Here is a 27,761-nt window from a genome sequence, read left to right as displayed (position 1 = left end):
TGCACAGAAACATGAGCTCTGCTGGCCCAGAAGGAAGGAAAAAGATGAGAGAATGTGAGGGTTTGATTGATTCTCTGGTGTATTATATCCAAGGAGCTATTGCAGACCACGAGCCTAACGACAAGGTATTGATTCATTCTTTGAGATGGAAATTCTTTGAGATGGAATTCTTTGCCTGGGGGGGGAATTGCCAAGTGAACAGTTTTTGTCTTGTTGTTTAGAAATTAGAAATTGTTTAGAAATTAGAAAGTGCACAGAGACTGCTGTGATGGAACTGCAAAACTTATTTCCAGGGCTGTTCAAACTGCCACCAAAGGTCCAGTAGGAAGCTTTTTGAAGTGGTTTTATCCTGCAATCCAAAAGAATAATGTAACTTAGTGCTGGGAAAACGTTTTCAGAAGCACCAGAGAAAGACAGAATTTTCTGTATTTTTTTTTTTAATGAGATAAAATCTCATTTTTCAGAGATGCTGAAACCCAGAAGAGCCAGCTGTTGGATTTTTTTTTTTTTGTTCTCTCAGGGTGCTAGCTAGCTAGAAGCCTAAAAAATTCATCTGGCTCCTCTCCTTTCTATTTAATGCCACATATCCCTTAGGACATGAAGAACCTCAATCCCTTTGGCAGTGTGATTAGGGATCTTGCATCATTTAGAACAGAATTAATTTCCCCAGGTGTTTTTAGCAGTTCTCCTTGCTGCCTAAGCCAATAACTCCCAGGAGCTGCACACCTCCAGAGCAGTTTCTCACACTCTTCCTCCCAGCCCTGCCTGCAGCTGAACCCTGAACCCCCAGAGCAGAGGCTTTGTCTTTCAGCTGGGTGAGAATTCAGCTCTCCCTGCTGGTATCTGCAGCCTCAGAGGCGTTTCTGGTGGGCTTGTCCTAACCTGTGCTGTGCACTGCTAATTGCTGCACATTTATTTATCCTTTTCTAGGATTAGCTTCCCCATCTCCCTGTGCTCAGTGCCATTAGCTGCAGGGAGAATCCAGCACATCACCCTCGTGCCAACAGCTCCCTGCTGCCTTTTCTCCTAAAACCACTCATTATTCCTCTTTTTTTTAACTTTCAAAAAAAAGGAGCTGGTAATAAAGCTGTTTGCTTTATTACTGGTCACTCAGAAATCACAGACCCGACCTTAGAAAGGAATGTTTTATTTAAAAAGCATTCTGCCACAGAAAAATGCTTCCTCACTGGGGAAGATAAAAAGCTGATGGTGTATGAGGTGTGTACATGATCATCTTTGCTCTTCAGCTCTCAAACATTTCTTGGCACACTTCTGGCTTGTGTCAAGCAGCCCAAACAATTCCCAGGCACAGCTGGGGAATTATCATGTCCCAGGACATTTCCAACAGGCATGCTCTGCTCTCTGAGTCAGCCCTGTGTGCCAGCTGGCCTCAGAGCTCAGCAACATCCCAGGGCATGTTGAATTTATCACAGCACAGGCAGCCTGGTGAATCCCTGGCAGGAATTAGAAACTCTGCAGTTAGCTGCTGAAGATCCAAAAACGAAATCTCTCCCCATGTCTATACATGTCCAGTCAAAGCTTGCAATTGTGATTATTTTGTTATTTTAGGCCACGGAGAACTGTGTGTGCATTCTTCACAACCTGTCCTACCAGCTGGAGCTAGAGCTGCCTGAGAGCTATGCCCAGAGCATCTATCTGCAGAGAAGAAATGTTTCCAGCAGTGATAAAACACCAGGCTGTTTTGGAACACGGAGCAGAAAAGTGAAAGAGGTAAAGTCCATGATTAGTTCCGTCTCATTTGGTTAATAACTTGTAGGAAAAGGCTGTAATCTAATTAACAGCCTGGTAGGGAGGTGTCTGGTAGGGTGATGCCCCAAAAAATGCAAATTTATTGATAGTTCTTGATGCAGTTGATGACAATGATATAGCAAATGTTTCATTCATTAAGCAATATTCCATTGGATGGACTGGCAACTATCATTAAATAGTGACATTTTACATTTTATGATTTGAGCCCACAGTTTAACAATCTGCAAATCATCTGGTTATAGAGAGTTATGAAATGGCTCATTTAGCTTGTGATAAATCAGTTCTAAAGGTCAGTTTCTGAAGGCTTTTGATGTGTTTGTGTTCAGAAGCAGCAGGACACCCCACTCCCCGAGGAAAAGAGCAATCCCAAAGGCGTGGAGTCGCTCTGGCATTCCACACTGATCAGGATCTACCTCTCCTTGATAGCCAAGAGCACCAGAAATTACACCCAGGAAGCATCCCTGGGAGCTCTGCAGAACCTCACAGCTGGCACTGGACCTGTAAGTCAGCTTTTTTCGTTTTATTTCACTTGTCATTTAGTTCTTGATGTGAATGCACAGAGTTCAGGGCTGCAGTGCAGCTGAGCTCAAATCATCACTGACATGGGGAAGGAAAATGTGGAATACTGAAGGGAAAGTCACAAGCAGCAGTGCAGCTTTCCCTTGCTGGGCAGAACAGGCTCTGCTCCTTCTCCCTCTGTGTTCATCTTCATTGTGGAGTTTGGTGATTCCTCACACAGTGAGGGAGGAGCAGATGTGAAAAGCACTAAAAATGTTATTTTTTGGAACTCTCGTGGGGAGATAAGGGTTCTGACACAAGAGGAGATCATTTTTGTGTTGAAGAAATGATGTCTGTCTGAGGAACACATGGGTGAAAGAGAAACACATGGCTTGAACCTTTTTATATTGACACCTGAGTGATTTTTGCCTTTTTCTTTCCTATATTTGTAACCTTCCCAGCACTCTTCCCTACCCTCTTCCCCAGCTAGAAAGACCAAAGCCATTGCAGAGCTCCAAGCCCTGAGGGCACAAGGCTCCTCTCCTGTCTTGGTTCTTCCTGGGAACCAAGGCTGAGAACAAAATCTTCAAGAGACACTGTCATCAACAAATCCAACTAGTAACAGGGGTGGAAAGCTCCAGAAAAGGGGCTTGACCTGGGGAGAATTGCATCACCTCTTGTGCTCCTAATTGGTGCTTTTCATCAACTCTGCTAACTTCCTAAAACCTATCAAACTCTCTTCACCCCTGTGGGGTTGGGCTTTTGTGGATATTCTTCCCTAACTTCCCCTGGAGCTCCAGTGGAGATGCACTTATCTATTACCTCCTTTGCAGAGATAATCTCAAATTTCATTCCTAAGCTAAAAAAGGCCACAATATCCCCTTCCTCTCCCACTGCAGCTCATCCCTAGCTCTGCTTTGACACTCTTTCAAAAATACACTCAAATAGAGGCAGAGAAGTGACTTTTTGGGAGGCTGTGGCAATGACCCAGAGCTGCCTTTCCCCAGATGCCCTTTGCAGTGGCCAGGACTGTGGTGCAGAAGGCCAACGGGCTGCCGAGCATCCGAGCCATGCTGCACTGCAGCCACCCCGCCGTGAAGAGGACAGCAGTGTCCCTGCTCAGGAACCTCTCCAGAAATGCCTCCCTGCAGGCTGACATCGGTGAGCAAAGGGTGGCATCACCTCCTGGGCTTCCTCTGAGCTCTTCTCCTTCTCCTCTCTTCTTTTAAAGAAAATGAAATGTGCGAAAAAATACCTGATTTGTGAGTTTAGTGGGTTTTTCACCAGATATTTGCAGTCACTGTGCTGGGTTTAGAATAAAGGGTTTTGCCTAAAGAACTCTTTAACTCCAAGCTTTCTCCATATTGTGTATTCCTCATCAGATACTTCCATTGGCGTTGCTGAGAAAAATACATAATTGGAGTAAAGTTTGCACAGATTTGGAGAGGGAGTTTTTCTTAAAGTGGGGTAAAGGAAGGTGAGGGATGAGTTCTGTGCTTTGCAAGGAATCACAGAACGTCTCTAATTCTTCTGGCAAAGATCATAGTTTCTCATACTAGACAAAAAGCTTTAGAAGTTTGCAGCCCACACAGTTTTTCCTGCAAAAGTTTTTTGAGAATAGAAGCTGTAAGATGCTATAGAAAAAACCAGTTCATTCTTTTTAAAGGATCTCAATTCTAAATAGAAGCCATTTCTATTCTGTGGATTCTCATTTCAGTTTATTGTGTATTTAAGACTTTTTCCTACTGATAGGATAAAATGAATTCATATAATTTGTTTGTCCTTCTCTGTGTTCCCACCAAGGGGGAAAGGGGAAATTACAGGTGGCTCAGGGGGCAGATTAACCTCCAGATTCCTGCAGCACAGTCTCCTGGGCCTTAGAGAACAATCCCTGTTAATGAAAATATTATAACATGTGGTTGGGCTGATTTCAAAAGGATAATCCAAATGGTGTTAAAAATTACCAGTGGTGAATTCCCCCAGAAAGTGGAGAAATTAAACTGATGGGAAGTTGGGGAAAAAAATAATTTCAGGGGAGGAATAAGGGAGGTAAATAGGGAGGTAACTGCCCCTGTGAGTGATGGAATTGTTTCTCTGCTCCACCCTGCAGCCCGAGAGGTTCTGCCTGACTTGGTGGCAGTGCTGCCCGAGGCAGGGGCAGGCTCTGAGCTGGCCTGTGACACCACAGCCTCCATCTGCTACACGCTGTTCAACCTGACCCAGGGCAGCTCTCTGCACGCCCGCCAGCTGCTCAGTGCCCACGGGCTGCCCAAGGTCATTGCCATCAGCATCAACGACAGGTGAGCCACACTCTCACCCTGGGGGAAATAAACTGCAGCCTCTGCCCCTTGGGGAGGAGAAAAGCTGCATGGCCAGGGGAAGGATAGCTCAGCTGAGTGATGGGAATAGATTGCACTGAGTGGGAAACAGAAAATCTCTTACAGCGACTTGGGCCAGTATTTTAAATAACTCATCAGAAGATAACTGCACAACATTGGCTATATTCTGATATATCTGATATATCTACATCTGTCTATATCTATATCCACATCTATATCTACATATATCTGTATCTATCTATATCTATTTATATCTATCTATATCCACATTTGTATCTATCTATATCTATTTATATCTATCTATATCCACATTTATATCTATCTATATCTATTTATATCTATATATATATCTAATATCTATCTATATCCACATCTATATCTATTTATATCTATCTATATCTATTTATATCTATCTATATCTATTTATATCTATATATCTAATATATATCTATATCCACATCTATATCTATCTATTATCTATACATATAGTGACTGGGGACTTATCTGTACCCAAAATGTTTTTGTCTTCCCTGTTCATTGTAACACAGCCCAGATAATCTTTAGCAATAAAGTTCAGGGATACTTCTATAAAATTTTATAAAACTTAACAGATCTGTACTTAAAAATAATTTTATGAAGTGTCATTGCAGTGAGCAGATTCAAGGTTTAATCATTCTTTAATATGTAAGCACATGCAATCAGTATTTACTCCAAAGATAATTAATGCTTTATAAATACAAGTAATTATTCTGTTTGCCTTGCTCTCTCTTTGCAAAATGAAAGAGGAAATGAATCTCAGTGAAGGAAGCCTCATGAGGCCCTGAACAGTTAAAATCCTAACTAACTAGAGATTTTATGTTATCTTTGCTGAAGTCTGTACAGGCACTGTGATTCTGACGTGGGAATTTAAATACTTTTTATCATTCTTTTTGCAAAACTGCAGCAACATGTTCAGCAAAGCCAGCAGGGCTGCCTCAGTCCTCCTCTACTCCCTGTGGTCACACACTGACCTCCACAGCGCTTACAAAAAGGTGAGCACAAAGAAAAATTACCTTTCCCACCTAGAAACTTCTCATTTGTCCTCTGGGGCTTTTAGCATTACTGCACATTTAACAATCAGCTTTTGACAGGGTATCAAGTGGTCCCTGAATATGATTTTCCTGTTATTTGTACATAATCTTGCACAATTTTTGCTCATCTGGGGTTTTATATCCTCTGGCAAAGTTTAGGAAAGGTGTTGTGCTGTCAGATGGTGAGAAGTGCTGCAGGGTGGGTGATCATCACCCCAGCCTGGCTCAGAGGATGCAAATCACCAGCAAACCCAATTCAGGCAGTTTCCTGCTCCAGAACCAGAGCAGATCTGTTCTCCTTGTTTGCATGGCCAGCTGGCCCAGGTGTGTTCAAGTCAGAAAAAAACCCTATGGCCTGGGAAAGGTGTTAGCAAACATTTACTGCCTCAGTCAAATCAAACAGAAATGATCAGCAGGAGTCTGCCACAAACCAGTTTGTTTCTTTTTGGTTTTTTTAAGCTCTGTGACTGTTTTTTCAACACACCTACCTACCTACCTACCTTCCCCCTGCACTGCAAACTGGTTTCAGTCCTTGTTTGTTTGCTGCTCAGAATTTGTCACTTCAAATTCCCTGTAACCTAGAAGTATTGCAGGTTCTCAAGCCTGGAGCAGGCACAGGGATTGTATTATAGGGACAAAGCATTTCTTTAATAATAAATAATTCAATGTTGTTAATAAATCGTAATTATTAATAACAATTGCTGTTAATAAATAATTTAATTTATTAGAGTTCATTATCCAGCTGTTTATCTTTGTAGATTTTTTTTTTTGGTTGAAATTTGCTCTAAAAAAGATTCTTAGCACAGCAACCTTTAACAGTGTTGCATCACACTCAGCAGTTCTGCCCCACAAACCAGAAATCCTTGCTCAAGAACAAGGGTATTGTACCATATAAATTCTTAACCAGATTTTGTTGTCTCTGGGGTTTTTTTACAACTGCATTCCTGACTTTACAGTACAGCAATATCCCTGATGGCATGAATTTTCTGGAGTAGTTCAGGAATGCCTAATTTCTCAAAAATGCTGATTATTTGCTGTCCCAGAGCAAATTGGGTCCCCTAGAGACACCAGTTATGGCACTGCAAACTTCAGACCATCTAATGCCTAGGCATTTTTGAAACATGAGCCTGAAAAGCCACAGAAATCGCTTGATCAAATACAATGGATAAAATCCTGATAAAATTTTGGCATTGCCCAAGTTCTTTGTTAATCTGTTATTAATTAGTCACTGAGGAGTCTGCAGAGCTGGACTAGAACAGCTCCTGGTGCAGTCAGTGGACAGAGTGAAGCAATCCCAATTATTTTGAGATAAACCTGTTCTGAGATAAACCTATTTATTTATTAATTTATATTATTCTGAGATAAACCTATTTATCTCAGCCTGAAGGAGCTCTGCCTGCTCTTCACACAGGGTTTTGCCCAAACCCCACCACAGCTCCAGGCTCAGCTCTCACACACCCTCCCCTTGCAGAACCAGCCCTGAAAATCACCAATTGTTGTTTCTTTCCTTCCACAGGCTGACTTTAAGAAGGCAGATTTCATCAACAGCAGGACCACGAGAGCCTATAACTCCCTGAGAGATTGAATCAGAGCACAACCCCATGGAAAACACAACTCTGGAAGGCAGAAATCCCACAGGACTTGATGGAATCATCCTCACGCTGTTGGTGTTGCCATCAGGAACCTGAAAATATCTCAGAAAAACAAAAAAAAAGAGGTTGATTTTTCTAGAAAGACTTGAGTGGCCAGAGAGTAGCTTTTGCTGAGTTGTTCATCCTACTCACCTTGTTGTCACTGTATATATCAATATAAATCACCAAAGGTGGATTCTGCAGGATGTCTGGGATGAAGTTCCATCCAGGTTTACCCCATGACTGCTTGGATCTCTGCAGAGGAGTTGGAAATGCTGGCTGGCAGCGAATTCTTTCCAAACTGTTTTATACCAAAAGTTTTCTACAGTGGATAAGTATCAAGTGCACTTCTCAGGACTGAGTGGTTTTTCAGCCTTTTGTTTCTTCTCACGAGCTAAATGCGAATCTCCAAACTCCAGCAGTGTGCACAAGGAGCTGTTTCACCACCTGCATTATAAAAGCACCGATGAAGTTAAAATTACTATTTTTGTATTGCTTGTTTTCATGGGCTCACTGGGTTTTTAGCCTCTTTCCTGCGAGATTTCATCAGCAAGAACAGCAAAATTGATTTTTCATAGATTTTATCATCCCTTTCTCCTCTCCTCCTTCCTCACATTGCTGTTGCATTTTACAGCTGTGTCCCAAAAGGATTTTATTCAGAACCACTGGGTTTAAGGCTCTGTGTTTGACACACTTTGGGCTGAACTTAAACCCAACATCCTGTGCTAGTTGGTGGAGAAATTATTGGTGGGTGATGCAGTGATTATTTTAATCAAATTGCCATTTCCAAACAATGCTGTTGATAATCTATCTACAGTAAAGAAAGTGGAAACTTACCTTTATTTTTGAAGGGGAATCTTACCTTTATTTTTGAAGTAAAAGACACGCAAGAGGCTGAGCTCTGTGCTGATTAAGGAATTCACCTGATCTTGCTGTATATTTTCTCTTTCTTGAAATGCTCATCCTCCCCACAGCAATTCCATGCAATGGGAGAATTTTAGAAATATGTCTGCACATGGGGGAATAGGGAACAGGAGGGGGAAAAAATCCTAACCACCTGGAGGCTGTTTGCATGGTGTGATACCCAGAGGGGGTCAAGAAGCACTAAAAAACCTTATCTGCTCTATTTAATAAGTCAGATTTTCTTCAAAAAAAAAAACCAAAAACCAAAAAAACCCCATAAAGAACCAAAAAAAAAAAAGGAACAACAGAAAAAAAAACAAAAAAAAAACCAACAAAACAGGGGTTAGATTGTCCATTAAACCAGTATGAAATTATTAAATAAATATTGGGTTATCAGCTGATGGGATCTGGGATTATTCTTGTGAAATGAAGGGAGATGAGCTCCCTTTGTGGCAATGAATATTTTATTTTGTCATCAAGCACAAGCCCTGCTGCCCAAACACAGCCCATCCTGTACCCTCCAGCTGAACTGCCCTGAATAACTCCCATCAAATGCACTCCAGTAGGAGGCTGTAAAAATACTATTATTTTTCTGTAAGATGTCATATTCAAAATACTGCAGGTCCAAAAACAACACGGGGAAAGGGAACTTACAGCACTGCATGTGGAGGAAATTGTTTTTATAACTTTTTTCAAATGGCATGGAAAACAGACAATTAAAATCCAACTTTTGCTTCTAACTTGTTAACCCAAGTAATTCTGAATGAATTCAATAAATACCAGGGAAACTGGACAAGTTTTACTGCCCAAAATGAAGTGGGAAGCAAAATTAATATATGAAGAGTAAACCTGAATACAGAGTAGCATAGAAATGAAGAATTGTAGTCTAAAAGATCAGGAAGGGAGCTTTTAGAAGCACTCATACATTTATTTTTGTTCATTTAAAAAACAAAACAACAGTGCTGGGTACTTTTAAATACATGTGTACCTCTCAGTCAGATGGCCTTAAAAATGAAATGCAAAGTTTTGGGGTTGTTTCTATTGATTTTAAAGGTCTTTTTCAACCTAAATGAGTCCATGATAGTGCCTTTTAAAAAGAAATATCTCAGAGCTGGCAGCAGCAGGAGAAACATGAGACACACCTTATTCCAACTGATCTCCCACTTGTGTGCAATCAAAAACAGTTCAGCAGGACTCCAAAGAAAACAAAGCAGAGAAATAATAAAGTGCTTTCTCTAATGCAAAAAATCTGTCTGTGTTTTTTTTGTTATTAGTGAACTTACTCGGCTGGGATGCAGCAAATGTATTTTCAAGCCTTTAGCCCTTCCTTCGAAAGGGGAAATCCATTTTTAAATTAAATCTGGGGAAGGAGATTTAGACTTTTCTGCAGCAGGATGCTTCTGTTGGCACCAGGGTGCTCCTGCAGATAATTTCTTGTCTCTGTCCTGTATTGTTGACTTGTCCAACCACCCAAATTTGCTGTTCTCACCTCTCTTGAATTGCTGTTTGCCAGTAAACATCACCATGAGATCACACTGAACACTGGAGATCTGAAAAATAGTTAAAATCATCCTCACCAGAGTTTTGGGCTTGAGAAACTGAACATTCCCATTGCTTTTTTCCTGAGAGGAGCCTGAAAACCTTGAATTTAAACATCATGAGCAGTGCCAAAAGAACAAGGAACTTTGGCTGAGCAAGGCACTGACCCCAGGTCCTCTTGTCTGGTGTCTGAACCACAACCCAGTTCAGCCATAGTTCATGGAATTCTTTAAGCAGAAACTCTTAAATAACACAGATAATTTTGTAGGACATTGTAGACATTGCCAGAGAATAGGACAGAAAAAAAATAATCATTGAGGTAATTTTAACTGGAGACTGGGAAATATTTCCCCCCTGAAGGCAAACTCATCCCTAGCTGGGAATTCAAACTGCCCAGCAGACAGAGCAGCTTTAGTTCCAAATAACATCAGCATTCACTGGCTTTGGCCAGGGACAGCAGAACAAGATGTTGGTTTGATCCCTTCTTAGCTGATACAAAATTTAAGGAGTCTCTGCTAAAAGCCCCACATCTCAGCAATGATGCTGGATTGACTCAGTTTTAGCTCCATGAAAAATAGATAAATTAATCAGCAATAATTGCTAATAAAGGAGTTAGAACTGTCCTTACAAACCTGAGAGCCCCAGCACTGAGTCCAGATACAGGACATTGAGTGAGAAGAATTAAGTGGTTTAGGAACCATCAAAAACCTTGTTAAGGGAAAACTTCAGCCTAGATTTTTCCTTTCAGGAGGTTTGAAGCCTTAAGAAGCCTAGTTGCCATCACCAGTTACATATAAAAATCCGAAGTTTTATTCCTAAATCACGAAAGCACTTTAAGAAAAAGAGTCCTATAATGCCACTTGGGCACAGAACTTCCCTTTAATATTGCACAGCTAAGCCTCTGCTTACAAAATACAAAAATAAGAGGAAATAACAGCCTGAACTCCGTGCTCAAACCTCTCTCTATAAATGCTGTGGTTCAGAATGTACTGCAGGAAAAGCCCAACAAGTTTGACCTGTTCTCCAGGAGTTGACTGCATTCCCACACCCAGAGGTATTCTGTTGATTGTTGCTCACCTGTCAGATCAATGGAAGAATCTCTGATGAACTTCAGAACAAGCATTTTTCTGTTTCAGGAATTCAGGAATCAGAAGAGCTGAATTAAGCTCACCTCCTCCATCCCAAACACACAGGGACAAAGCTCCATTCCTTCAAATACCCATCTGAAATTATTTTCCAGGGACAATCCTCGCCACTTCCTCAGCAAAGCAGTGATGTGGTAGTTTGGTGTTGCTGCTGCTGCTTTTTGATGCTTGGAGAATTCTCACTGCAAGGATTATTTTTGCCCCAAGGGGAATTTTCCCCACGAGTGTGTGAAATGATGATTTGCTGCATGTCAAAGGTGGCAACCAGCAGAAGCACCAAGCACCAGCCTGGCTTGTTTTTTGGGGAGCCTTGATTATTTACAATGACATGAATTGACAGCACCTGCTTCAGACCAAGTGCTTCCTTTTGTTGTTTCCTGGTGAATTGCTTTTGATAGCTGTTGAACAAACCAGATATCAAAAAGCTTGAATGCTCTGAGCAGAGCTAGCAGCATTCACAAAGATTTGGGCTGCAAAATGCACAGCAGGTTCAGCTGTGGGTTGGGTGTTACTTCACCTCCAAGATTAAATAACTATCAACTTAGCAAGATTTTTTTTTTCTTTTGAGATTTATTGTTTCTGACAGACAAATGTAGATTAAATACATTCAGCAGCTCCCACGCAGATTTATTTTAGGAGCTTCCTCATGCAAGTATGATACCTCAAGGCAATTCTTTTGCCAAGAGAGCTTTGCTATCACCTGGACTGTTTCTAGAAAGGTGTGAAATCTATTCAAGCACACCAAATTCCAGTGTCTCCCTCAATACATCTGTGTGTTTGAGTGTATCTGTACCAATTTATGTGCAAGGGTTATAATAAAAATGTCCTTGGGAATTAGGAGGAAAAAAGCTCTGAACATTGAAAGTTAAGGAGCTGCAGTAAAATTACATTTTTTAGTCTGTCCTCTCATGTTTCCAGCAGATGCTCTGCATGGGAACAGAGAGAAAGAGTCTGATCTCGAAATTAAATTAAATTCCACTCTCAATGACAGTCTAATGTCCATGTCCACAAGAAGTCACATTATTTTACAAGTAGCTCATCCTGTGCTGGCAACAGCAATTTCTGGCCCTGCCTTAGTCTCACAACAATTTCATCTGGCTGAAATGCTCAGATGCCCTCAGCTGCCACCAGCTGCATGTTGGCAGCAGAGTGCAGCTCCAAAAATCAGTGCACTTTTTTTTTTTGGTGTCTTCTCAGAAGTATTAAAACCCACACGGGATAATTACAAGAGTTCTGCAGCCCAGGCAGAGCACTGAACCTGCCTGAGCCATTCTCTCACTTCAAAGTGACACACCAATTACGAGTTCCTTTTGGCTGGGGGCTTTCATTTCCCACTTTTCAGCATTCTGCTGAAGTTGTAACCTCGTTTCCCTCTGCACAGACCCATCCCATGCCAAGAGAGAGCCAGATGCAGAGATAACACCGAGAATTTATTTGGCAGCTCAGCCCCACAATCCTGGAAGAACCATTCAGGTGCCAAGTTGAGACAGAAGCTGCTGCTGCATGTTGATTATTGCCATGAAAGCATGGCTGCAGTGCATTTAGGACCACAAAATGAGGCCCTGTGCCAAAAGTTAACTGTAGGAAAGTGAGAACATGCCATATTTACAGTATTAATTTTAAATGCTCTCAGCATGGGCAACAGCAGCAGGGATTTATCTAACAGCTGTCTGCAAATTCACCCTGTGCCTAAAAGGATGTAAATGCAGAAAAGCAGTAAGACCCTTTGTTGCAATAATTTAGGGTTTTCAAACTGTTAGTTTGTTGTGAGTTTCCATCCTTGTGAGGCACAACTAATGTCCTAAATCAACACCACAGAGCAGATAGGAACATCAGGTGTGGCCAACCACAGCAGTGTGAGCACTTATTGGTTCTAATCATTATTTTAAAATTATGTAATTGTTTTTCCCCTCTAGTTTAGCTGAGTCATTCCCAGAATGCTTTTTTAGTTAGCCAAAATAACAGAAGTGAGCAAGGATTTTACAAGGGCAGCAATGCCCTCACTTTGCTAGGCTTTTCTGCTCTGTGACACTCTGCTTCTCCCTCATTGCAAAGGAGAATGAGGAACAGCTCAGTTCAGCTGGTTTTTCTAGCCCAGTTTAGGTAAAGAACCCCTAGTTAGAAACAATCCCTTTGCATTTCAGAGTGCCCTTCTCATAATGTAAATAATAATCATCCAGAAAAGCAGAATCTCCCCAGACACTTCTGCCAGAATCAGAAAAAAGCATACAAGCAAAGCCCAGGAGGGTTTGCCTGCCAGGGAGGACAGAACCCAACAACTTTTTAAGAACTGTTTGAAGATCCTGACTGCAAACTGTCAGTTCATACTCAGAATTTATTGCAGCTTTGTGCAAATGTATTTCCTTTAATGACAATACTAAAACCACCTTCTAAGCATTCAGGAAAACTGCATTTCTGGCTTGGCAGGAGTGGAAGAAGACAGCTTAATTAGAACAAGCAGATTTTCAGACAGAGCATAACATTTGGTATTTCAGCTCTGGAGTTTTATAGCTCTGCAGAAATTAGCTTGCAGACAGTGAGATCTGCTCAGATTTCTCCTTAAATTAATGTCCTTCCTTTCCCAGGGAACGCTCACCTCGTGTTTATTCTAATAAAATTATTCCTCATTATTTCCATGTCACCCGTGCTCTGTATTTTCTTCCATTTCTAAACTACAAAGGACAACAGGATAAATTATTCCAGCAAGGCCTGTGGCATGTCCAGCTAAAAAAGCCATGCAGAGGGGTTTGAACTCTGCTAATTTCAGTGGCTGAACTGCTTTCTTGTTAACCTTACACAGCATCAGAATTGGCCAAGTCAAATGCCCAAGATAATTTCCAACTTAAACCAAAAGTGGTTTAGGAGGATGAAAATTCCTACATGAAAAATCTTGCTAGGATAAAGCAGATAGATGAAACAAAGCAGATTTGATGGAAAATAAATGAATCTCTAATCTAATATAATTTCTATTTTGCAGCTGTTAGGGTTTGGTAAAACATATTGTAGAATGTGTAAACTGCACCCCTAGGAGCAGCTAATTCCTTTTTCACAAATATTGAGCAAAAGGTAACAAAACCAGGACCACACAATTCCAGAGCACTGGTTAGAAGGATCAGGCAGTCCAGCTCCTGTCCAGTGAACCTTTTTCATCAAGGAATTACATAACATTTCTGGGAGCCAAAAATCAGAATTCCTGTGCTGCTGAAGAGTGAATTTCCAGAGCTAACAGCCTCCTTCTCATGCCTCATCCCAGGAAATATCAGAGGCCAGGTTGCATGGGGCTCAGCAATCTGATCTAGTTATATATATCTAGATATATATCTAGATATATATATATATCTAGTTATATATAAGATATCTCTGATTATTGCAGTGGGATTGGACTGGATGGCCCTTGAAATGTCCTTTCCAACCCAAACCATTCTGTGCTTCTCATTAAATCCTCCTGGTTAACAAAGTTCTAATAACCCCACCCTTTCCTGTAAATCCTAAAAGAGGACTGCTGTGCTTTCCTAATCACCAACACATTCATCCCTTTTCCAGGAATTTTGCAAGAGGAGACTTTGCGACATAAAGAACATTCAGTTAATATAACCTGGAGCCAAGAGCATTTTGCCATCAAGCTTAGCCTTGACAGAATGGAATTAAATTATTAACCTATTAAAAGCATTTAGGGTGTGGGTGTAACTCGTAACAGATTTAGGAAATCAAACCCAACAGGCACCACAAAACAAGGTAAGAGCATTATTTTGGAACCTTGCAGGGCCCCTGATCCCGATAGGAAAGCATCCAAGTAAAACAAGGAGAATTATGAGAGCAAAATCAATGTATACCCATGAAAAGTTAGGAGTTATTGTCTGCAGTTTCATGTGCAAATACTCCTATTCCAGCTGTGAAAAGAAGCATTAAAAAAGAAAAGAAAAAGCCTATTGGGGTAAATGCACTTTTAGCTGCATACTAGTATTCTTTTTCATGAAATTCCTCCATGCAGACCTGTTGGATTGTGTTCAGCAGCTGAGACTCCGTGGGGAAACAGAGAAAGTTTCTGGGGCCAGAGATGCTGCTGCTGCTGGAATTTGCTCTTGTTCCTGCAAAAGAAACATGCACAGATGACAGGAGGGAGGAATTCAGCCAGAAAAAGACACTTTTGACCCAGTCACTCTATTCTAATTGAAATATTACTGCTGAGGGAGTAAAAGCAGATTAAATTCAAACTCCTTCGTGCATGTCAGGAGCTGGGCTGTTAAAGGTATGATTTTAGTCTCTTTGTAGTCACCTTATATTGGGAAATCAACACAGATGAATTGTCTTGGGCTCAAGCTGTGGAAAAGGGGCAGCAAAGAGTTCCTGGGAAGGGCAGCACTGCCAGCACGAGTGCTGGAACGGCTGCAGAGACTGAGGAGAAATAAATCACGTTTCAGACAATAGGAATGCAGTAAAAAAAAAAAAATAAAAAAAGGAGAAAAAAAGTAGGCAGGAAGGCTGAGTAGGGAGCTGCACTCCCCAGCTGAGAAAGGAGATCTTGAGGCTGAGCCCTTCCCCAGCAATCCTGAGGGAATGGATTTTTGGTGCTCCAGGGATAAATAACACTCATGGGGATCATCCAGGCAGGAGAGGTGGGAAGGAGCAAAGTGCTAAAATGAAAACCTCACATTCCATTCACAAATCTGCAGTTGTGCCTCAGACAGAACTGCATTTCTGTGGTTTTGCCAAGTAGCTTTACCTAGATCATCTATCTTTGGGTTTAGCCAGACAAAGGGGAAGTAATAAATTGGAACTTATAGAACAAGATAATAAAATGCAGAAGTTTTATACTGCTGTCCCATCGGCCTGAGAGAATATATGAGCTCTTGGCTCAAGCAATGATCAAGAAACACATTAAGCAGCTTTAATTCCTCTCAAGTGCTTTCTTGAGAAACAACTCCTCTTATCTTAACCCCAAAGTTACCTCTGTTCCTTGCAAATTTCTCCCTAAATCCCAGCAGAGGGACGGCTGTGATTCCAGTAGTGAAAAATGATTTGCAGAGATAACAAACCCATTGTGACTGAAAAGACTGATGGAACCCCTAATCTCAAAGGGAGGAAATTCACAGAACTTAAATTTCCCATTTAATTCAGTTTTTATGCCTCTCTTCAGCAGTTCAGCCACATCAGCAGTGCCAGGGGGTCACAGCAGGTTCAAAGAACACTCACACCATTACCTGAACAACATTTTCGTGCTGTAAAATCTATTTCCTAGCTGGATTACAGGAGGAAACATGATCTGCACACAACCAAAGCTTCTGGAGCTGCCTGGTTTTATATGCAGCCCAACAACAGATTGATCTCTCTTTGAAACACTTAATCAGAAAGTTATTGCCACTGAGGGTTAGCCTCTGACTCTTCTGGTTGAAACGTCTGGGTGACAACATCCTGCAAGGAATTCTGTTGAAATCACAGCCAAAATTGTAGCCAGAAAGGCACAAGCAGCTGTTGAGTGATTCATGGATGTGAGTTGTGTTACTCTCACTGTGCCAGAGGGAATTTGAGAGAAGCTGCCCAAATGTGATAGCAAATTCCCAGATTTCCTCCCCAGGGATGGCAAGGACCTGGCTGGCAGGTCAGGGTTTTCAGGGCTGATTCTGCCACCCTGTTAAAATCACATTCCTAGCCAGAGATCTATCATTTTAATACAAAAACCCCTAAAATTCCGATTTTCACTCCCTCAAGGGTGAATTCTCTGTGTGAAAGCAAGCAGGCAGTAAAAAGGCAGTGTTTGCAGGGGCACTGCACACACTTTGGAAGCAAACTTTATCATCAATATTTCAAATTGATATCTATTTAATTTGCCTTTCTTGCTGTACTTGAGAAGCAGTAACAGGACACCCCCCAGGGCTAATTTAATGTAGTTTTGTGAACAAAGCATCTGCTTCACATCTCCAAGCAAATGAGTTTGAAGTCTTATACAGAGTGGATTGCATTAACCTTTCTAATTATTTTCCTCCTGAGAAAGCACTTCCAGATTTCTCCTGACAAAACATATTTCACTCCTGAAGTGTATTTACTGCCAATAATTAAACAACAACAACAAAAAAAAAGATAACTCACACTCTGGTAAAACAGGCAGCCCAACAGCAGAACTACAAATGCTGAAGAGACTTGGAGAGAACTCCAGAAAGCCTTGGAAACACAGCTGATAACAAATTCCAAAGCACCAAATGCTTGCTAGCTGCAGATTAAATAACCAAAGCCCTGGAAGTTAAAGTTTGTGTTAAATGCAGAGGGCTGATGTGCTCCAGCAGGATGTCTGTGCATTCCAGCATGGCAGAGGATCAGGATTTATCCTGATTTATCCACCAGGAGCATCCAGGGGGCTTTAAAGGCTAGAGAACAGAGTCATGTGTGTCCTCCCTCTCCCCCCCAGCCCCAAATGGTGCTCAGCTCTGGTGATGTTACTCCCCAGGGCACTGAGATAGTGCTTTCTGGGAGAAAAAAGCACATTTATTGGGAGCTCAGCACATGGATAAAAATGAAATGAACCGAAGCAGCAGTGCAGGGAAGCAGCAGTGGTTGGTCCTTTCGAGGGGAAGTGGAAATTGGAGATGTTAAACTAGAAAGGATCACCTTCCCTCTGCCTCTGTCAATGCCATTCACAGGCCATTGGCGTTTTTAGCTCAGATCTACAAAGGAAATAATTCTTTCATCATGGCTGCGTTGAGCTGATAAACAATGGAAAATTGCTGATTTGATTCTATTTTAAAAAACCCACAGAATTATTTTGGACTAGGCACAATAGCACCGAGTTCTGTTTTAACTTGCTATAATTACAACTGGCCATTCATATGCTGAACTGACATCAAAGAAGAATTTATTTTCAGTAATGGCCCATAATTCACCCTAACGTCTGCAATTAGAAATGCAATGTAATATGTGCCCAGGCCATTGAGGGGGAAGGGGAAGTGCAGCCTTTTGAATTCATACTGTGTAGGAACTGCTTAACAACATGCCTGGTGAAGATTAATCACCCATCACAGTGCAGGAGATCAGGTAAAATTAAACAACCAAACAACAACCGAGCTGCTGAGCACAAAGGAAACCCATTATAAACACAGTGGAAATTGTACATGCCACAGATAAATTAATTCCTGCTATAACCAGACTGTTTTGGGCTCCTGGGCCTGTCCTGCTTCTGCTTGTCACATGTCATGGTGACACAACACCTTCATTTTTGCAGCCAAACTCTCCCACCTGAGGCTCTTCCCCTTCCCACTATTTGCACAAAGCTTCTTAAAACGTCAAGATTCTGGGCTGTGGGTTTTTCCCAGTGTCACACAGAGGTGCTGGCGTGTCCTTGCAGTGTTAACAACCCCAGCTGCACTTTTGTATTTAAACTACAAATTTATTTGGGCACAGACCAATGTTATTCTCATAATTCTATCATTTGCAACTGGGTCTTGCAACAAAGCATTTCTGCTAACAGAATGAACAATTTTTTCTTTTTCTCTTAGTGAATCCTGCTTTAGAAATTAAGATTTTTCTAGCAAACCTAGCAGAAAGATCACTTTTAAAGTTTCTCCTCCTCCTGCATTCCACACAGCCCTAACTGTGATAACTCCATGATGCCTGAGAAGCACCTCAGTACACAGCACATCTCTAAATGTGATTAGGTTAGAGTACCCTGAAATGTCTCTGGGGCTGATAAAATCTCCTGCTCAACAACCATTCCCTGACTAACTGCTTGCCCACATTGTTTATAGGCATTTCAAACAGCACTGATCTCAACGTTGATCTGCAAAGGATTCCAGTTGGTAATTCCCCTCTATTGTGAAAAACGAACATTTTTCTCTATCTTTTATCAGTGTTTGCAGCTTGCCTTATCGCGTATTTGAAGAAGTCTGTGAGATGTTGGGGAAAATCCCACAGGCCTGAAAGATCTCAGGCAGAATCCCACTCTGTAATTCCCCATATCACACAGCAATACACGAGACAGGAGCAGCCTGAACTGAGAGCATTGACCAGCAATTCCTGGTGAGAAAGAGCAAATTCCTGTTCTCCCTTCCAGGAACAGAGCAGGAATATGAATTATTAGCTTTCAGACCACAAACCCATCAAGCTGATAATCTGTGAACATCAACAACAGCTATTTATATATATATATAAAATATATATAATAAAAATAATAAAATAACCACCAACCTGGAATGAACACTGGCATTGTTGTCCATGTCAGGGAACATCATTTCATGTCTTGCTTATGTGGTCAGCAGGTTCCTTCTCTTTGGTGAAACACCTTTAGTCAGAATCAGAAATGAGGAATGCAACAAATGTTCAGTATCCATTTCAAGACATACATGAGATAAACAAACTACAGAATAAGAGAAGACACAGCAGTGGCATTATTTGTTTTTCTGGAAGAAAAGTATGTGGTGTGTAGCCTCTCTCTTTAGCACTGTATTTTAAATATTTTTTAATTCAAAAAATAAAAACTAAAAAATTAAATTTAAAAATTTAAGTAAAATAATTAAATAAGATATTAATAAAAGTGTGGAATTCTCTTGGTCATTCAACACTACAGATCAGTTTAGCTGGGCAGAAATACAATCCTATCAACACAACACTGAGCTGAGTTATCCTCCTGCTGGTACAACCAGTTCCTTGTTATTCCAGAAAAATCCCTCCCCTCAGGATCTCCATCCACCATTTCCCCACAAGCTGCTGATTATAACTGCAGAAAGCTGCAGGGGAAAAGCAGCAGCCACCCAGTTCCTCACAAATCATGTCCCAAAGCTCACTTCCACTTCTTCAAACACCAGCCAGCTTTTCAAAGCTTTTTTCATGTTCCCTGCCAGGAGCATGGCCTGAGGCTGTGCAGGATCTGAGCAGGAAAGCTGAGATGGGCAAGCAAACAAGCTCCAGAAAGAGAAGAGGCTTTGGGGATCATGTATGTTTGCTAGGAGAAATCTGTTGTTAGCAGCTTTGAAGATGCAGTTTGTTGATCAGCTGTCTAGGATGTTTGATGCTAGCAGAGAGGGTTGGAGATGCTTGGGAAAGGCAGTGGGCTGGGGTGGATCTGCTCCTGCCAAACACAGGTCATTATTTCTGTTAAATCCCATGGTCAGCACTGTGCAGAGGGCAAATCAGCCAACCTTCAACCTTAATAGCTGAATAGCTTGGATTCTGAGGGTCCAGCAGAGAGTCCAAACTGAGGGGAGCCATCAGTGCCTGTGCAGAAGAGCTTTGTGGTATTTGAAAGACAAGCTGGTCCCAGCAGCTGTGCCCACAGCCTGAACACCCAACTCACAGGCAGAATTTTATCTCAAATCTGTCTTAGGGAAGTTCCCTTCTCGAAAGTTATTTACTTTTTTCAAAGCTTCCTACCACGTTCCTCTCCTTTGCGTTGCTATTTATTTACTAAATCCCAAACTTGCATGCACTTGAAAGACATATTTGCCAACACTTCACAATGCATTGTCTGACTGAAAGATTTCCCATAAAATGCTGAGGAAAACTGTTCCCAAGTCAGGAGAATACAGTAGCAGGCTGTTGGCACTTTCATGTGAAATACCCAAATGCACATCTGTAACTTCTCCATGTTCAAATAAACACAGTGATATGAGACATCTGCCGAGCCCACAACTCATTCCTTATGCTAGAAGCTTTTTAGTCTGTCTTATCTGGATGAGGAAACAGAGAACTCCACCTTCTGAAAAGCTGGAGCACTGACTTCTGCTGAGAGAGCTAATGGCAAAATAGAAAATGTCTTAAAATACTTTCTCCATTGCAGTGGGTGGAAAACTAGTCCTTGAAAGTACAGAGATATCATTGCTTTCCCTAATGCCTGAAAATGACAGGAAAGGAGGAAAAGGACTGGAAATTAACAATTTCCACCTGACACTTGGAATGCTTTTGTGAGGCAGAAAATAAGCATCAGCCATGCTGAAAAGTGAACTAGAAACTTGGATGAAAAAGGCAGATTTTAATGCTATGAAGCAATCACCTCTGGGAATTCCACACCTGGGAGGTGTTCAGGGTTCTCTGGCCTTCAGGAAGGTCAGGAGTTAAAGCCAGGACAAAACTGACAGTGGGACAGCTGTGTGCTACCAGCACATCCCTTAAGATATTTTGCTTTTAACAGCAGCCGAGTTCCTCACTTAACATCTCTCATCATCACCAAGCCACTGAAATACAGATATCAATTGTTAGCCACATAAATGCTTCAGAAAACCATAAATTGCTCCAGAAAACCAGCTTAGTCTCCCTTGGCTTTTGCATGCAGTGAATGATGCAGATGTGGAGCACACACAGAAAGAAAGTCACACACTGCAGCAACACTGAAAATATGTTTACTGAGCTAATACCCCAAAGCTCACCCGGTGTGATCTGTGAATACCAACAAAATTCAGCATTTCAAGCTCTTGGATTGCCACCTCGTGGCTAATTCACGTATCACTTGGATTTACCGGGAGGATAAGGAATTCCAGCTCAGGAATTCCTTGCATTGCCTGACGAGGGAATAAATGCTGGCATGAATCAAAAGAGAGATTTAAACTGAGTTACATTCAATAATACTTTGCAATGGAACGAGACGCTTCTCTGAAGGAAGAATATGAATCAAATAGTCGGTGAAAACTCATGATGCAGAAATTTAAACACTCCACCCATGATGTGTCAGCTCCACAGCCTGGCACTCTGCCCGGAGGGACACAAAAGACAAAGGTGCCACTAATGAGTGACTTCAAAATTATTCCAGTTAAGCAATCCGTCTGGGAAATTTGTTTCCAAAGCCTCTGGGTGGTTTGATAGTCAATTGACAGAGTTGTGATTTATAGGGAATGTGACCTTTCTTTGAGAATTAGATCCCACAATGGTGTAAAGGGTTGAATCTGATCATGTCCAGGTCTACTTGAGAACAAGGAATCCGTTCTGGATTTTTTGTGTGCAAATCCTTTCACTATGCCTGCAAAAATCATTTGCTTACAAGGCTAAAATAAATTGCTTTATGATTTATAAGAAGACAATCATGCATAAAGATTGAGAATATATAATGGAAAGACTAAAGCAACTTAATAATCTCGAATTGCATCCACATTTCTTCTACTTAGGCTCAGCCTGTCTCCTAATGGGATTTAGTCCCGAACACTTCCTGCTTTCCCTGGTTAAATTACTGATTTACCATTATACAGCCAAGGGAGATCACCCTTGGCTTTGCCTTAATCTTGTGAATGGTTCTTAGAACAAATAATCTGACCATCACAGCATGGCAGGGTGGCAAAACAGTCAAAATTTTCTCAGAAATGCCAAAAACAAATATTTGTTTAATGATACTAACCTGCAAGCTTTAGGAAGAAGAAAACACTACATGTCTAAACAAAGTGTGTGACTATTTAAATTTTACATGCATTATAGCAGCATCCACTCCAAGATGAGTACCAGGCTGGGAAAAAAACCAGCAGAGGAGCTCCACACACCGTTCCTTTAATGCCGCGAAGGAGAACCACCTGCCAGCGCACAGCACCGCAACATTCTCGCCGTTCAAGCCGCTCTCGGTCAGCTCAGAACGCTGGCGTGTCCTGCCAAGAAGCACATCATCGCTCCCGTTTATTCCATTTATTCCGTTTATTCCGTTTATCCCAGCCCGGCTCCACCCCGGGGCGGGGCCTAGCGGGAGCCACGCCCCTCCCCCCAGGCCCCGCCCCTCCCCTCCAGGCCACGCCCCGTCCTGCGTCTCCCGGCGTGCCCCGCGCGCAATGGCGGCGCCCGCGCTGTGCCGGCGCGGCGGGCGGGCGGCGGGGCTGTGGGGCCTGTTCCGGGGCCTGCAGAGGGACCTGCACCGGGCCCTGCCGCCCCCGCCGCCCCCGCCGCCCCGCCGCCTGGCCCACGAGCAGGCGCGGCGGGCGCGGGGCGCGGCGGGGCTGCTGGCGGCGCAGTGCGAGCGCGGGCTGTTCCAGGAGGTGTTCCCGGCGCAGAGCGCGGAGGAGCAGCTGCCGGCGCTGCTGGAGGCGGGCCGCCCGCCGCTGGCCGCCTACTGCGGGTTCGACCCGACGGCGGACTCGCTGCACGTGGGGCACCTGCTGCCCCTCATGGCGCTGCTGCACTTCCAGCGCGCGGGGCACGACGTCATCGCCGTGGTGGGCGGGGCCACGGCGCGGCTCGGCGACCCCAGCGGGCGGGAGCGCGCACGGGAGCCGCTGCCGGCCGGGCGGGTGCGCGCTCAGGCGCGGGCGCTGCGCGCCGGGCTGGAGAGGATTTTCCACAACCACCGGGAGCTGTTCTGGGACCCCGCGGCGGGGCGGCTCGGCCGGGAGACGCTGCTGGACAACGCGCGGTGGCTCGGCAGGGAGCCGCTGCTGCGCTTCCTGGGCGGGCCGGGCGGGCGGCTCCGCATGGGCACGCTGCTGAGCCGGCAGAGCTGCCAGGCCCGGCTCCGCAGCGCCGAGGGCATGAGCCTGGCCGAGTTCCTGTACCCGGCGCTGCAGGCATACGACTTCCTGCACCTGCACCGGCAGCACGGCTGCCGCATCCAGCTGGGCGGCCACGACCAGATGGGGAACATCATGTCCGGCTACGAGCTCGTCACCAAGTACGGGGAGGTGGTGTGCAGGGGATGGGCAGCCTGGGGCAGGGGTGTGATTGTCCTCCTGGAGTGGGCACTGGGGAGGCTGCACCTCCAGCCCTGTGTCCAGCCCTGTGTCCAGCCCTGTGTCCAGCCCTGGGTCCCTCAGTTCAGGAGGGCAGCGATGGAATGGAATGGAATGGACTGGCAGGGTGGTGCTGGAGTCACTGTCCCTGGGAGTGGTTAGGGACACAGTGCACATGGCAGTGCCATGCTCTAGATGACACGGTGATGTTCCATCACAGGTTGGACTCGATGATTTTTAAGAGTTCCTTTCCAGCCTAATTGATTCTGGGATTCTGTGAAGGCATGCTGACATTGACACCAATTGCTGACACTGACACCAATGACTTGGTGCTGACAATCCCTAAAGCACCAGCTGCAGAAGTCACTCCTCGAGAGATTTGGCCAAACACAAAATTGTGGTTGAGAGGAATAATTAATTGCCTTGAGCATAAGCTTGGTACAGATGGACGTTTTGGTCAGGTTAACATGACTTTTTTTTAAATGGATAGGTTGTATTAGTGAATCCGAGCACCAAAATGAAATTCTCTGAAGCATTGGACAAAATCAAGACAAGCCTTCTGCTGGCCTGCAGTGTCCAAGCCACAAAAGCAGCTCTGATTAACAGAGCAGAAGGTCCAGGACAATGAATTCACTAATGCTGTTGTTTGTGAAACAACTTAAAGTCTGTAGATGTCTCTGATACACACAAAAGAACTTAAAAACTTCAGTTGCTGGTTTTTTCCTAAAGCACTCCTCACAGAACAGTGTTGTGGCATCTTTTTGCCTGTCACCCCCTGCTTTATACCAAGGCTAGAATTTTGCAGAATGCTTCTATTTTAGTCAGCTTTACCAAGATAGGATTTTTTTTTTAACATGCAGTGATCCTTTTCTTTCTCAGGATGACAGGAACAGATGTGTTTGGAATTACTGTGCCTCTTATTACCAGTACTACTGGAGACAAACTGGGCAAGACTGCTGGAAATGCAGTTTGGCTAAACAGGGAGAAGACTTCTCCATTTGAGCTGTATCAGTTCTTTGTCAGACAACAAGACAATGTCGTTGAAAAGTAAGTTTCTCTTCCTCTTGCTTTTTGTCATTGTTTATAAATCCCAATCATAACTGTTCATTATAACTGTTTCATTTGGATATGTGCAACACCCATGTAGAAGTATGTGTTAATTACAACTGTATATATTTAATTATAATCATTAAATTAACAGGCATGACTGGTTCCTAAGTATACAGGATAGTGGAACTTCCATGTGCTGAAATATGCATCAGAAGATTAGAAGTTGCATGACAGAGGAGTGAAGCACAGTGCATTTTGTTTAATAAGTTGCTTTATGTTCTTCTCTAAATCTGTTTCACTTTAAACTTTAATAGCACTGTTAAATCTGAGGTATTTCCCTTTTATATGGTGACCTTTCTCATAATGTAATTACCTCTCTCAAAGGTTTATCCCCTGATAATTCAAATCAATGTTCTTATTCCCAGTACCTTTCAGACTGAAAAGAAGGTTATGTGGGTATTTAACTCTAAAATATTTCAGGCATTCAGACTTGATAACAGTAAAGATACATTTAATACACTGCATAGGACTGAAAGATCATTAAAATGGACTTTGTTGTGAAGAGTATTCTTAGGTATGCTTTAAATTCTTGATTATCCTAAATAATCTTCCTGCTGAGATACTTGGTATACTTCTGTCCCATGATCATCACAGACTGGCAGTGGTAGTTTGCATTAGCATATTGTGGAACTGCTAAGATAAATGTAAAACCTTGTTAGTTGACATATGATTCCAATAAATCCTGCAAAAGTTTCAAGAGAAAACCAAGTTATTGATTGGAATACAAGCTTCAGAAAAGCATCTGACATTATCTTATGTCTGAAGACTTGACCCTAGGCAGACTGTTAAGTAAAATGTGAGTTTTAAGGAGTTATTTGAAAGGACAGAATATCTGTAATACATATTTCTTAAACAGACTAAGAATCACTGCAGTGCAGTTAATGACATTTGAATGACAAAACAGGAAATCTTAATGATGGCTATACAGACAAAGTATTTTTTTTTTCCCTGCTCATAGATACCTGAAACTACTCACCTTCCTTCCTCTTGAAGAGATTGCCCACATCATGGAAATGCATGCAAAAGAACCTGAAAAATGGGGCCCTCAGAAACGACTGGCTGCAGAAGTAACCAAGCTTGTCCATGGTAGAGAGGGGCTGGAATCTGCTAAGAGGTGAAGTTTGATTTATCAAGCAGTTTCAGATTTAGTTTTGTGGTAATTATCCATAGCTTTTCAGGGACTATATAATAATCTGTGAAGTTGTTGCTTAGATGTTAAAAGAGAAAACTGTAGTTATTCATGTAAACTTAAAAGTACATTGACAATATAAAAAGAAAGTGCAGGGCAGTGGGGTACAAGAAAAAATGGGGGTGTATTTTAATTATTTTAGTTTGTGGACTCTCAAAAGAAATCTGATGAGTTGAGTAGCACTTAGTGTGATACAAAATACAGTTCTGTATTTTGAATGCTCTTTGCTCTCCCAGGTGCACCAAGGCTCTGTATTACAGCAGTGTGGAGGCACTGGAAGAGATGTCTGACCAGGAGTTACAGGAGCTTTTCAGACAAGCAACTTCTGCCGAATTGATGCTTGAAGCTGGCATGACTGTTCTTGACTTGTGTCGCAAAGCTAATGCCATTCCAGATGGACCTAGTGGGTAAGTTCTCACCTGGGCTCATACTCAAAACAGTATTTGCACTTCTCAAAAACAATTGGAGAAGTAGAGCCTAAGGTAATTTCAGTCACTCTTCATCTGGACTGGAAGTGAAGAGCAGGAGAATTAAAATTTATTCCATTATGGATCCAACAATAATGGGTCCATTATGGATCCAACAAAAAAATAAAACCACCAGAAAAACCAACAACAAACCAAACCAACCCTAAGTGAACTTTCAATTCTTAATAATAAATAGCTTTCTCTTGCAATTAACAATTGGTTTTGTTTTGTTTTTAAGGTACAAGAAAATTACAGATGGAGGAGTTTCGATAAACGGGAATCGTGTAACGAATCCTGAGACTGTTCTCATTCTCGGACAGCATATTCTGAAGAATGGAGTATCATTACTGAGGGTTGGAAAGAAAAATTACTACATTATAAAATGGCTGCAGTTGTGACAACAGAGTATCTCCCTACAATGACAGATCATTTTAACTCTGCTGCTTGAAGATGGATGTGAAGATGTTTCTGTACTGTGCATTACCACACAGCTCACAGACTGCCCAGTATCAGCTTCCTTTTCAAAAGAAACAAGAGATCAACAGAGCTCAAATAAAGGAGCTGAGTTATAACACTGAGGAGATTGTAGATACTCTGCCTTATTCAAAGCACCATTCACAGAGGATCTGCACGAGAAGAAAATGAAATGATTAATTTCAAAGTCCAGTGATGGAGATGTGCTTTCCCTCCTCTAACAACCTTTGTTGTGGCCACTTATTCCAGAGGATAACCCACAGCAAAATGAGCCAAAGCAACTCAAACCAGTACTTCATAGCCAGTGTGTGCTCACCCAACGGAGAAACCTCACTGGGGCAAGGACAACCAACCTCTGATGGTGCTTCTCTGAACAGGTTTGCTTTGAAGGAAGCTGCAGAAAATCCGTAATAAAGGAGTAAATGATTAATCACTAATGTAAGTTGCTTCTTAATTACATATGGGGACACATTGCTAAAGCTTCCCAGCTTTCATGTGGGAATACACAGCAACTTCACCTCTTGTAATCTGAAAGCACAGAGCCTTTCAAAGCTTAAACCAACCTAATGAATCCTTTTAGGCTTTCTGTGTGCCTAACAGGATTTCCAGGTGAGTAGCACTCATTCCACTGCTTTGGTCCCGAGAATGACTTGGCTGCATCCAAGGAATATCCTGGCAGTAATTCTGCAGTCTGTCTCAGAAAATAGCACATTTCCTGGATGTGGTAACTCAGCACCATCTCTTCTGCTGTCAGAGTGAATTAGGATAGTTCAGCTGGTTTAAAACCACCCAGCCTAGGAGAAGAATAGGGAAATTACATGAAATGATAACAAATCCCCCAGATATGTAGCTGGATGGGGAGTTTGTTATTTTTTTTAGGGTTTTGTTTGGTTTCTATGTTTCTTTTCATGAATAAATATTAATATTTAAGTATTTAACACAGCTACTAATTTGTGATTTGAAAGTGCAAAAAGAAAATTAATTATTTGGGCAAGATATTTTTAAAAAT

The 27,761-nt window shown here is 42.4% G+C and overlaps 2 protein-coding genes and 1 long non-coding RNA gene across 3 annotated transcripts in view; 2 read left to right on the top strand and 1 right to left on the bottom strand.

The window, feature by feature from the left end:
- Positions 1–8,226, top strand: part of PKP2 (plakophilin 2) — a 28,611-nt gene extending 20,385 nt beyond the window's left edge. Inside the window, exons 7-13 of the mRNA XM_085049496.1 lie at positions 8–125; positions 1,570–1,731; positions 2,097–2,270; positions 3,276–3,429; positions 4,379–4,568; positions 5,551–5,638; positions 7,194–8,226. Of these exons, the coding sequence (XP_084905622.1) occupies positions 8–125; positions 1,570–1,731; positions 2,097–2,270; positions 3,276–3,429; positions 4,379–4,568; positions 5,551–5,638; positions 7,194–7,262 (955 nt within the window). The 3' untranslated portion in view covers positions 7,263–8,226. The remainder of the gene's footprint in view (positions 1–7; positions 126–1,569; positions 1,732–2,096; positions 2,271–3,275; positions 3,430–4,378; positions 4,569–5,550; positions 5,639–7,193) is intronic.
- Positions 8,227–15,177: 6,951 nt separating this feature from the next.
- On the bottom strand, positions 15,178–20,952 carry LOC146442783 (uncharacterized). Its single transcript, XR_014849460.1, has 3 exons — positions 20,872–20,952; positions 19,071–19,164; positions 15,178–15,281 (listed from the first exon to the last, which is right to left on the bottom strand). It is a non-coding gene; the product is annotated as an uncharacterized LOC146442783 (long non-coding RNA).
- Positions 20,953–22,593: 1,641 nt separating this feature from the next.
- On the top strand, positions 22,594–27,189 carry YARS2 (tyrosyl-tRNA synthetase 2). Its single transcript, XM_085049495.1, has 5 exons — positions 22,594–23,454; positions 24,392–24,559; positions 25,581–25,736; positions 26,048–26,218; positions 26,517–27,189. The coding sequence occupies exons 1-5, from the start codon at positions 22,622–22,624 to the stop codon at positions 26,674–26,676; spliced, it is 1,488 nt and encodes a 495-aa protein (XP_084905621.1). The 5' UTR covers positions 22,594–22,621; the 3' UTR covers positions 26,677–27,189.
- The last annotated feature ends 572 nt before the right edge of the window (positions 27,190–27,761 follow it).

The sequence above is a fragment of the Lichenostomus cassidix genome, chromosome 1Ab, assembly GCF_008360975.1.
Source record: "Lichenostomus cassidix isolate B80296 chromosome 1Ab, HeHo_3.0, whole genome shotgun sequence".
NCBI lineage: Eukaryota > Metazoa > Chordata > Aves > Passeriformes > Meliphagidae > Lichenostomus > Lichenostomus cassidix.
Note: the sequence above shows the minus strand (reverse complement) of the source record. Positions and strands in the feature narration are given on the sequence as shown.

Coding starts and splice junctions, on each gene's coding strand:
- YARS2 (XM_085049495.1), top strand. CDS start 22,622: ATGGCGGCGCCCGCGCTGTGCCGGCGCGGCGGGCGGGCGGCGGGGCTG. Junction 23,455..24,391: donor GGCTACGAGCTCGTCACCAA/GTACGGGGAGGT, acceptor TTTCTTTCTCAG/GATGACAGGAACAGATGTGT. Junction 24,560..25,580: donor CAAGACAATGTCGTTGAAAA/GTAAGTTTCTCT, acceptor CCCTGCTCATAG/ATACCTGAAACTACTCACCT.